The 12,823-nt window shown below is 41.0% G+C and overlaps 1 protein-coding gene across 2 annotated transcripts in view; it reads left to right on the top strand.

Annotated features, from left to right (window-relative positions):
• LOC143785754 (cytochrome P450 2K1-like) overlaps positions 1–8,620 on the top strand; it is a 52,603-nt gene extending 43,983 nt beyond the window's left edge. The window contains exons 7-9 of one of the 2 annotated variants that reach the window (XM_077274846.1): positions 5,020–5,207; positions 5,362–5,503; positions 7,415–8,620. In XM_077274846.1, the coding sequence (XP_077130961.1) occupies positions 5,020–5,207; positions 5,362–5,503; positions 7,415–7,602 (518 nt within the window). In that variant the 3' untranslated portion in view covers positions 7,603–8,620. The remainder of the gene's footprint in view (positions 1–5,019; positions 5,208–5,361; positions 5,504–7,414) is intronic. The other variant, XM_077274847.1, reaches the window with a different exon arrangement.
• Positions 8,621–12,823: the final 4,203 nt, after the last annotated feature.

Below are 12,823 nucleotides of genomic sequence, written 5' to 3'. Positions count from 1 at the left end.
TGCGAGATACGGCTGAGTCTCGCTGGTTAAAAGCAAGCTGTGGCACCTGCACTCCGGAGCGGAGCGTGCAGCTGCATAGCAATACATGGAGCCGCACGCTCCGCTCCGGAGTGCAGGTGCCACAGCTTGCTTTTAACCAGCGAGACTCGGCCGTATCTCGCACCAGTGTGTCTCCGGGCCTTTTAGTCATAGTGGAGCAGCAAACGTGGCTTCAGTCACAGTTCAGTACATAGTGAATGTCAGCTGTAACCATGCCCTAGCACTCACTGACCATACAAATCATAACAAAAGCCTATCATATATTAACCCCTTAGTGATGGAGCCAATTTGCAGCTTAATGACCAGGCCAATTTTTCCAATTCTGACCACTGTCACTTTATGAGGTTATAACTCTGGAACAGTTTAACGGATCCCGCTGATTGTGAATTTGTTTTTTCGGGACATATTGTACTTCATGTTATTCATAACATTTCTTCGCTATTACTTGTGTTTTTTAGGAAAAAAATGGAAGCATGGCGAAAAAATTTTAAATTTTGCAATTTTCAAACTTTGAATTTTTATGCCCTTAAATCAGAGAGATGTGTCGCACAAAATAGTTAATAAATAACATTTCCCTCATGTCTACTTTACATGAGCACAATTTTGGAAACAATTTTTTTTGTTAGGAAGTTATAAGGGTTAAAGGTTTGCCAGCGATTTCTAATTTTTACAACAAAATTTACAAACCATTTTTTTAGGGACCATCTCACATTTAAAGTCACTTTGAAAGGTGTTCATGACAGAAAATACCCAAAAGTGCACCATTCTAAAACTACACCACTCAAGGAGCTCAAAACCACATTCAAAAATTGTATTGACCTTTTATGTGCTTCACAGTAAGGGAAGCAATGTGGAAGGAAAAAAATTAACATTTAACTTTTTTTTACAAACATTTCACTTCAGAACCAATTTTTTTTTATTTTCACAAGTGTAAAAAGAGAAAAAGAAACCCCAAACTTTGTTGTTCAAATTCTCCTGAATACGCCGATACCCCATATGTGGGGATAAACCACTGTTTGGGCGCACGGCAGAGCTTGGAAGAGAAGAAGGGCTGTTTGACTTTTTCAATGCAGAATTGGCTGGAATTGAGATCGGACGCCATGCTGTGTTTAAAGAGCCCCTGACGTGCCTAACCAGTGGAAACCCCCCACAACTGACACCATTGTGGAAACTAGACCCATTAAGGAACTTATCTAGATGTGTGGTGTGCACTTTGAACCCCCAAGTGCTTCACAGAAGTTTATAACGTAGAGCCATGAAAATAAAAAATCAATTATTTTCCACAAAAATGATTTTTAGCCCCCCAATTTTTATTTTCACAAGGGTAACATGAGATATTAGACCCCAAAATTTATTGTACAATTTGTCCTGAGTACGCCGATACCCTACATGCGGGGGTAAACCACTGTTTGGGCACACAGCAGAGCTTAGAAGGGAAGGAGTGCCGTTTGACTTTTTCAATGCAGAATTGGCTGGAATTGAGATCGGACGCCATGGCGCGTTTGGAGACCATCTGATGTGTCTAAACAGTGGAAAACCCCCACAAGTGACACCATTTTGGAAACTAAACCCCTTAAAGAACTTATCTAGATGTGTGATGAGCACTTTGAACCCCAAAGTGCTTCACAGAAGTTTATAACGCAGAGCCGTGAAAATAAAAAATATTTTTTTTTCCACAAAAATGATTTTTTAGCCAGCAATTTTTTAATTTCACAAGGGTAACAAGAAATTGGACCCCAAAAGTTGTTGCCCTGTTTGTCCTGAGTATGCCGATACCCCATATGTGGGGGGACCACTGTTTGGGCACACAGCGGGGCTCGGAAGGGATGTAGTGACATTTTAAAATGCAGACTTTGATGGAATGGTCTGCCGGGCATCATGTTGAGTTTGCAGAGGCCCTGATGTACGTAAACAGTAGAAACCCACCACAATTTACCCCATTTTGGAAACTAGACCCCCCTAGGAGCTAACCTAGATGTGTGGTGAGCACTATGATGCCCCAAGTGCTTCACAGAAATTTATAACATAGAGCAAATCATATTTTTTCCACAAAAATTATCTTTTCACCCTCAAATTTTTACTTTCACATGGGTAACAGGAGAAATTGGACCATCAAAGTTGTTGTGCAATTTGTCTTGAGTATGTTGATACCCCACATGTGGAGGGGTACCACTGTTTGGGCGCATGGCAGAGCTCAGAAGGGAAGGAGCGCCGTTTTGGAATGCAGACTTTGATAGGATGGTCTGCGGGTGTCATGTTGCGTTTGCAGAGCCCCTGATGTGGCTAAACAGTAGAAACACCCCAGAAGAGACCCCATTTTGGAAACTAGACCCCACAAGGAACTTATCTAGATGTGTTGTGTGAACTTTGAACCCCCAAGTGCATCACAGAAGTTTATAAAGCAGAGCCGGGAAAATAAAAAATCATTTTTTTTCCACAAAAATGACTTTTTAGCCCGCAATTTTTTATTTTCACAATGGTAACAGGAGAAATTGGAACCCGAAAGTTGTCCAATTTTTTCTGATAAACCGATACCCCAGATATGGGAGCAACCACTGATTGGGCACACGTCGGGGCTCGGAAGGGAAGTAGTGATGTTTTAGAATGCAGACTTTGATGGAATGGTCTGCGGGCATCATGTTGTGTTTGCAGAGCCCTTGATGTGCCTAAACAGTAGAAACCCCCACAAGTGACCCCATTTTGGAAACTAGATACCGCCAAGGAGCTTATCTAGATGTTATGGTGAGCACTTTGAACGCCCAATTGCTTCACAGAAGTTTATAATGCAGAGCCGTGAAAATAAAAAATCTTTTTTTTCCCATAAAAATGATTTTTTAGCCCCAATATTTTCCCAAGGGTAAGAGGAGAAACTGTACAAAAGTTGTTGTCCAATTTGTTCTGAGTACGTGGAAGTGGGTTAACCACTGTTTGGGTGCAGAGCAGAGCTCAGAAGGGAGGGAGCACCATTTGACTTTTTCAACGCAAATTTGGCTGGAATCAATGGTGGAGCCATGTCGTGTTTGGAGACCCCCTGATATACCTAAACATTGGAAACTCCCATTTCTAACTCCAACACTAACCCCCCAACACACCCCTAACCCTAATCCCAACCCTAACCATAATCCTAATCACAACCCTAACCCCAACACACCCCTAACCCTAATCCCAACCATAACCATAACTTTAATCACAACCCAACCCCAACACACCCCTAACCCTGACCCCAACCCTAACCATAACCCTAACTGCAAACCTAACCCTAATCCCAACACACCCATAACCCTAATCCCAAACCCTAACCCTAATCACAACCCTAACCCCAACACACCCCTAACCCTAATCCCAACCCTAACCATAACCCTAACTACAAACTTAACCCTAATCCCAACACACCCATAACCCTAATCCCAAACCTAACCATAACCCTAATGCCAAACCTAATCCCAAACCTAACCCTAATCCCAAACCTAACCCTGATCCCTACCCTAACCCTAATCCCAACCCTAACCATAACCCTAATCCCAAAACTAAGGCTTCTTTTACACTTACTGGGTTTTTTGCGGCCCATTATTGTGGGCCTTTTTTGCAGGCCTTATTGCCACAATTTTCATGGTCCGCCGCAATATCGGACTGCAAAAAACTTGCAGATTGCCGTTTTTCAGGTTTGCAATACTATGGCAAAAGTATTGGGAAAAAAACGGCGGTCCATAAAACCGGAAGTCACAGTGAGCCGCAAAAACAACCTTCCATTTTTTTTGCGGCCCCATTGAATTACAATGGGGGCCGTGTCCATAAACGGTGAAAAATATCGAGCAGGCTCGATATTTTTTCATGGCCGTAAATACGGCCCTCACGGCCATACGGCGCTCCATGGAATTATTGCGACCTTTTTTGCGGCCGCATAGAAATCTATTGGGACCGCAAAAATGGGATGCAAAACCACGGTAAGTGTACAAGAAGCCTTACCCTAATCCTAACCCTAACCCTAATTTTAGCCTCAACCCTAACCCTAATTTTAGCTCCAACCCTAACCCTAACTTTAACCCAACTCCCAACCCTAATGGGAAAATGGAAATAAATATATTTTCTTCATTTTATTATTTTTCCCTAACTAAGGAGGTGATAAAGGGGCGGTGTTATTTACTATTTTTTTTATTTTGATCACTGTGATAGGGTTTATCACGGTGATCAAAATGAACCAATAGGAAATATTTTCCTATTGTTGCCGGGTGCCAGCCTGCAGATCTCGGCCATTTTTCCCGGATGAGGATGAAGCGCCCACAGGAGGAAGCAGGAGGGCCGAGGAGCACCGGCAGATACGGGGGAGATCGGGGACCCTATTTCTCTCTCCTCTGATGTGCGATCACATCAGAGGAGAGAAATTAAATGGCACATCGGCCTTTATTTTTGCAGACACCACTGCACGGTTAGTGGCGGTGATCGCAAAACCGGGGTCGGTAAAAACCAACTCGAATTATGTTCTTTGGGGTCTCGGCTACCCCTGGAAGCCTAGACCCAGAGATCTCGTGGGACGCACTAAGCATGCGCACACCATTTTTTTTTCCAGGAAAAGATGGCGGTGCCCATGGTGGGGGAAGCAGGGGTGCTGGGAAGCACCCGGAGGTACCGGGGGGGACCCTATTTTTCTCTCCTCTGATGTGCAATCACATCAGAGGAGAGAGAAATTAAATGGCACATTGAACTTTTATTTTTGCGGTCGCCGTTAAACGGTTAATACCGGCGATCGCAACCCAGGGGTCGGTAAAAACAGACCCTAATCATGTTCTCTGGGGTCTCGGCTACTCCTGGCAGCTGAGACCTGGAGAAAATCTGATTCTGGGAGGCGCTATACACTTTTTAAGTACCCTTAACTACCGTCGTTAAGAGGCGTATCGGCGGTCATTAAGGGCTTAATTAAATACATTGGTATTGTTGTGCAAGTACAAAATGTAACAAAATATGTTTTCTTTTGCTTTATAGAGAAGTTACAGGAGGAAATTAAAACACATATTAAACCTGGACAGCTGCCAACAGTTGAAGATCGGAAGAAAATGCCTTATACTGATGCAGTAATACATGAAATACAAAGGTTTGGCAATATTGTCCCATTGAACCTGTCACACTCAACTCCAACTGATGTGTATTTGCGGGGTTACCTGATCCCAAAAGTGAGTTTATGCAAAAAATGTCCTTATGCTCAAGTACTGTAAGCGTTTACCTGTTAGTAAAAGGGACTGTTATGGGGTTCACAGCCATCCAAATTATCTCACGCTTTTTAAATTCATATAATAAAAAATATATTTGCTGATTTGTTGTTCAAAGGGTATAGAGATTATTCCACTCCTGACTTCAGTTCTCTATGACAAGACTCAATGGAAAACTCCCAATGAGTTCAATCCCAATCACTTCTTGGATGAAAATGGGAAATTTGTCCGACCTGATGCATTTATGCCATTCTCAGTAGGTAAGTAATGAGGAGCATTAAGATGAAAAATCAAATCATTTTACATGCCACTTAACTGACAAAACACTGCCCAACAGAATGACTATATTTTAACAAGATACAAAAGAAGTTGGTCTCTGTCATGCTAAAGCATGTAGGCTTGGAATATATGAAATATGAATAGCAATACTGCTCTGGATAATACGAAAACATTGAGACACTTAGTACATAATTTGGCCAATTCATGCATGCCCAGCAACAAACGACAAGGTGGTCTCACACTGTTTGGACCTTTTGTGCCTAGTGTGAATGCCTCTCTTAACAAGGAATAATATGTTTTCTAACTCTCATATATTTTCTTTCAAAAAGTTCCAAAATGTGCTATGGTCTTATTGAGATGCTCAACATATACAGTACACAAGCACTTAATCTTTTTTTGTAATATAGCCTAGAGTAAATATAATTGTATTTATTCAATGCCAACATATTCTACAGCACTTTACAATAAGGCTATGTGCCCATAATCTGGAACTATCAACGCTTTGGATGCAGCGTATGTTCACTGCATCCAAAGCGGTGCCTTCTATTGAATGCAGTTAAATCACCATGTGTTCACTGAACCATGCGTATTTACTGCTTTCAATATATTATATTGATTTAATTTCTCTTGCAGAGATATCTTGAAAGATGCTCTCCATGTAAGTGTCCATGGGTGATCCGCAGGCATACATACACGTACAGTATACGATGGTCTGGATACGAAACAGCCTAGAGCCATGAAAAATAACTATTCAGTTAACAATGCTTTCCAGGGAGATCTAGGAACATTTTGTGACTTTCTGGAGGTCTCTTTTTTTCAGGACACTCACAGTAATTTAGAGAAATTTGGAAAGTATGCATTATTTCCAATTTATTAAGTCAGGCCGGAGTCAGGCTACCATACAATATGACCGAGTGCTATGTGATAAGACTTTGCATAGTACTTTGAACCAGTGTTGCTCTATGGGGCAGCTCACATCTGTGATTATTTTCTCATGCCGATTCGGCATGCGAGATCAATCCCAGCATGCTACCATTAGCACCAAGACTTGGCCGAGTCTTGGCTCACTTGCACCCATATAAGCCTGTGGGTGCGAGTGACGCAATTCACAGAACTCGTTATACGCCAATGCTGTCAGCGGAGGAGATGGATAAATTAATTTTTTCACCTCCTCCACACCTGTGATTTGATTCCCTCTGTGCGAGAGAATCGGAGCACAATAGCATGACACTCAGCTCAGCAGGAGCAGAGGGTCATTAGCTTATCGTGTCCGGTGATCTCTCATCCGATGCCATACACTAGTTTGTCTCCGGCCTTAGGGTACCGTTACACTAAACGATTTACCAACGATCACGACCAGTGATACGACCTGGCCCTGATCGTTGGTAAGTCGTTATGTGGTCGCTGGGGAGCTGTCACACAGAGCGCTCTGCTTTTACTTTACGGCCGGCACTCACAGTCAGTGCGGGAAGCAGACGGCGAGGGACGTGACACCGGAATGGGAGTATGTACTGTTTGGTTTTTTTTACATTTACGATGGTAACCAGGGTAAACATGGGGTTACTAAGCGTGGCCCTGCGCTTAGTAACCCGATGTTTACCCTGGTTACAAGCAAACACATCGCTGGATCGGTGTCACACACACCGATCCAGCAATGACAGCGGGAGATCCAGCAACGAAGTAAAGTTCCAAACGATCTGCTACGACGTACGATTCTCAGCGGGGTCCCTGATCGCTGCTGCGTGTCAGACACAGCGATATCGTATGGATATCGCTGGAACGTCACAGATCGTGCCATCGTAGCGACCAAAGTGCCACTGTGAGACGGTACCCTTAGAGTCAAAATCTACTCTCAACATGACATTGTTAACTCAGTAATCCCATTTCTACAGGAAGAAGAGCTTGTGCAGGAGAGGCCTTGGCCAAGATGGAACTTTTCCTGTTTTTTACTGGACTTCTTCAAGCATTTACTTTCTATCCACCTCCAGGAGTTTCCAGAGAAGACCTCAGTCTAAAGCCTTGTGTTGGATTCACATTAGTGCCCACACCATACATGACTTGTGCCAAGCCAAACTATTAGTTTGATGTGAAAAACAGAGAGGAACATTGAGACTGATGTTTTGATGTTTTTTGTTTGATTATATTTTAATATATTTAATTTTCTATTTTTTTTATCTCATTTTCAAATCTCTTTTGTTGAAAGCTGTAGAGTAAATCATGTAATGGTCTCTAATTATCATAATTCCCCTTTAAACTAAAGGAATCATTTTTAGTTTTAGTAAATGCTGATAGGATTTTTTCAATTGGTGAGGACCCCCATACACATTACATTAAAGTTGGACAAACATCTAATGTGTATAGAGGCCCCCTGACTTTTCGCCAACCAATGAAGTCAGGAGAAAGGAAGCTCAGTCATTATCAAGGTAAATGCTGTAAGCCTTTCTCCACTTTTACCATTAAACATTTACAAACCAAGAGTGAACATATTTTGGGATGTCAGGAGAGATAGTTATTAGTCGATTTAGGCTGACCTTTTTCTAGGTTTATCAGCACTTATAGATCACTAATCAGGGTCTACGTAAATATTCATAAGAGGGAATTCCTGAAATGGTCATTACAACCATTGGCATAAGACATAATACATAGGAAACAATATAAAGGAACAGCATCCAGTCCAGGTGATGAAAAAGAAAAAAGCCTTTATTCCGCCATCATTCGACGTTTCAAACACAATTGGTCTTTATCAAGACTTGAAAAAGAACAATAGTGGTCGAAACGTGTTGACATAAAGGCCTTTTTTCTTTTTCATCCCCTGAACTGGATGCTGTTCCTTTTTATTGTTGTATCACTTGATGTCTGATTGGGTCATTGGACTTGGAACGTGCATCCTGGGACTGACGAGCTGTCAGCTGATTTTTTTTTCTTTGATAAGACAGAGAAAAGTTCTCTAACAGGCCTCCAGCTATACTGAATGATTGTAATTGCTGCTGTTATTATTGCGCACACATGCAGGGAAATATTGCACTGGTGTAAAGATATGTATCTCTCCATATCAGAATATTATTGCCTGTAAAAATAAAAATACTATTAAGAGCTATAACTAGAAAGACTGCATGGACAAGGGCTCATACAACTGAACGTCCTCTCTCTCTCCTTATGGGCAGAACCCAGACAACACAGGATGAGGGTAAAACAGTGTGTCAATAATTTATTGAACCACCAACACATAATAGCATACAGAACAGTCCCAGCAAATACCCAAGATGGTGCAAATTACAGAGTCTCACCCTTCCGCTGACTCGCCGGGATTAGAGCTGCTTCCAATGCCGAATACCCCCACCAGTGGCTCCCCGCTTTTGGCGGGCCTCCACGGTTAAGAGGTAACGACAAATTTATGAAGCATACAGCCCAATACTGTACAAGGCTAGGTGACTTGATTGTCCCATCTTGGATTCTCTAAACATCTTTGAGGGTTCAGTGATGGTCAGTGAGGCAGCTCTGTGCTTCTTCAGTTGGAGTTATGATGCCATGACTTCTGTAATGTAGACTCTCTCTGAACATAGGCAGATCCTGCTTTTTATAGATCACAACTTCTCATTCAGTCATTCCACCACAGGCTTGGTGGTACAGTAGGTGGAAGGAGGCCATCCCTCACTGCTGGAGTGTTCAAACAACATGCATAGATTGTCCTTTATATTTCAGAGTACCAATGGGTCAACATATTAACAAACATTCAAATACTAGGACTGCAATACTAGGACAGATACAATAGCTAATCAGCAGCCAGTCAACAAATGCAGCCAGTGAACAATAATTTAGTGGCAATAAGGGCCAACAGTCATTCTCACATGAACACTAGCTCATGTCCCTGGACCTACTGAAATAACATGTCTGGATAATTCAGATTAAATGCAATGTCACCACAACTTGTATTACCAAAATAACACAAAAAGAATAAAAAATACAAAAGGGGAAAAAACACAAAAGTGTGAATTAAGATTGTGAATTAAAAAGTATATGTACTTATGCAAGGGCAATGTGCCATAAGAAAGTATGCCATACAATCTGTGCTACTTATTAAGTGAAATACAGAGTATGAAGTAAAAATGGTGAAAAAATAATGATTGTGTGTGATAAAAAAATATATACGATAATGAGGAAATTATGTACTTACGTGTATATACATGCTAACCACATACATGCATGCATGTATACACACAAAAATAGTAAAGAATAATAAAGGAATTATAGAAAATGAAAATAAAATGAAAATGAAAAAATAATAAAAAATAAATATTTAAATTAATAGTAGGAAAAAAATAAAAATTATTAAAAATTATTCAAATAGAAAAATAGAATAAAACATATTGATTAATGAATAATACATGATAAATAAATAATAAATATAAATAAATAAATATAAATATATAACAAAAATATAAATAAAAAATAATAAAAAGTAAAAGGATAAATAATATAACAAGCCATCACTACTTTACTGCAAATCTACTATATAATTGTCTAAGGGTCACTTCCGTCTGTCTGTCTGTCTTTCTTTCTGTCACGGATATTCATTGGTCGTGGCCTCTGTCTGTCATGGAATCCAAGTCGCTGATTGGTCGTGGCAAAACAGCCTCGACCAATCAGCGATGGCCACAGTCCGGCGCAAAAATGGCTGCTCCTTCCTCCCCTCAGTCAGTGCCCGCTCCGTACTCCCCTCCAGGGTTAATGGCAGCAGTAACGGACCGTGTTATGCCGCGGTGTAATGCACCCCGTTACCACTGCTATTAACCCTGTGTGACCAACTTTTTACTATTCATGCTGCCTATGCAGCATGAATAGTAAAACGATCTAATGTTAAAAATAATAAAAAAATAAAAAATCTTTATATACTCACTGTCCGTTGGCCCCCGAATCGACAACAGGCCTTTCCTGCTTGCGACGCTCCGGTAACCGGTCCGTGCTGCGATCTCGCGAGATGATGACATAGCAGTCTCGCGAGACTGCTACGTCATCATCTCGCGAGACTGCAATGCACTCTTGAGACCGGAGCGCACGAGCAGTGTCGGTAACCGCTTCGCTTGGATCCAGGGGCTTCGGAAGGTAAGTATATAACTATTTTTTATTTCTTTTTTTTAACAGGGATATGATGCCCACATTGCTATATACTACGTGGGCTGGGCAATATACTACGTTGGCTGGGCAATATACTACATGGGCTGTGCTATATAGTACGTGGCTGTGCTATATATTACATGGGCTGGGCAATATACAACGTAGGCTGCGCAATATACAACGTGGGCTGGGCAATATACAACGTGGGCTGGGCAATATACAACGTGGGCTGCGCAATATACAACGTGGGCTGCGCAATATACAACGTGGGCTGCATAATATACTACGTGGGCTGCGCAATATACAACTTGGGCTGGGCAATATACAATGTGGGCTGCACAATATACAACGTGGGCTGCGCAATATACAATGTGGGCTGCGCAATATACAACGTGGGCTGCGCAATATACTAAGTGGGCTGCGCAATATACTAAGTGGGCTGCGCAATACACTATGTGGGCTGCGCAATATACAACGTGGGCTGCGCAATATGCTATGTGGGCTGCGCAATATACTAAGTGGGCTGTGCAATGTACTACGTGGGCTGCGCAATGTACTGCGTTGGCTGCGCAATGTACTGCGTTGGCTGCACAATGTACTACGTGGGCTGTGTTATATACCTCGTGGCTGCTATATACTACATGGCCAGTGTTATATACTGCGTGGGCTGTGTTATATACTACGTGCCCTGTGTTATGTACTGCGTGGGCTGTGTTATATACTACATGCCCTGTGTTATATACTGCGCGGCCACTGTTATAAACTACGTCGCCTGTGTGCCTGTGTTATATACTGCATGGCTGCTATATACTGTGTGGGCTGTGTTATATAGTGGAAAAAAGGAGAAGATCCAGCTCAACGATATAGTGAAAAGTCCATAGTTTTATTTCACCTCGAAAATAGCATGGTGTAAGGACAAAACATCAGCATACAAAAGGGTTAAAAACCAAGATCAACGCGTTTCCGGTGACTAAGCACCCTTAATCATGATACCTGGCACATGTCATGTCTCGTACTTTTATACTGGTATCCGGTCGGCACACCGGCATGACAATTAATCAATCCAATAGAATGGACACACATGAAAAATAAGCACAAAACAAGCATGGTAATAGAACTAAGGCAAATGTTCTAGTTGGATGGAATTACGGAAAAAGGAATACAGAAAAAGCATAGAAAAACTACATACAAAATTTAACACTGAAATAATTAATTAAATAAATAGATCTATACAAAGTTTAATTATAATTGTAATTAAATAACCTAAAATATATAGAAAAAATTATTTATATGATATATAATAAAATATATTCTAATGACAATATGAAAAAAATACTATTTTTAAATATAAATTAAATTTGTGGAAGCAACCTAATCCACTTGAGTTGATGACAATTTTACATGGGAGGGAGAGAAATTTACAAGGGAAAACAAAATCGCCTGAAGTGGGACACGAACTCATATGAGTTCTTTATTCGGAGGTGAGACATGCATGTAAATCTCGTAATGAACGGAGCTACAAGCTTCTTTGACTCGAGAGTCGGCCTTGGAATGTTACGGACTTATAGATGGCCAAGGCTGAAAGAGCAAAGTAAACAAATTAGAGGCAATCAAAGTCGAAGTGAATTAGTGCACAGCAGGAGACGCCGTTACAATGTAGAAGCGGCCGACAGGAAGGAATCATTTTAAATGGATAGTAAATAATAGATAAATAAATAAAAAAAAATATTATACATAACAGGAAAACAGGGAAACATACAGAAAATGTAACCTATACATATAGTAAGCAGATAAACGAATGCGCAGTCCATAAGCTGTCAGAAGATTAATAGAAGAGCATTAGATCCTTTCTTTTGTTTAAGCCATGTGGTATTCTAGTACCAAGCTTGAAGATCCACCATGTTTCTCTATTTCTAAGGATCACCTCAACATCTCCTCCTCTAAATGATTTATGAATTTTTTCAATCGCATAAACTTTAAGTGACTCAAGATTTGAATGATGAAAATTAATAAAATGTTGTGAAACTTGTGATATGTTTCTGTTGACATTGATATTCTCAACATCATAAATGTGTTCACGGATGCGTGTTTTTAGGGAACGTATGGTACTCCCCACATATTTGAGGTTACACATTGTGCATTCCATGATATATACCACATTTTTGGTGTTGCAATTCAAAAATGTT

Source organism: Ranitomeya variabilis, chromosome 7 (assembly GCF_051348905.1).
Source record: "Ranitomeya variabilis isolate aRanVar5 chromosome 7, aRanVar5.hap1, whole genome shotgun sequence".
Classification (NCBI taxonomy): Eukaryota; Metazoa; Chordata; class Amphibia; order Anura; family Dendrobatidae; genus Ranitomeya; species Ranitomeya variabilis.
The sequence above is the reverse complement of the archived record's forward strand: the minus strand, read 5'-3'. Positions and strand labels throughout refer to the sequence as shown.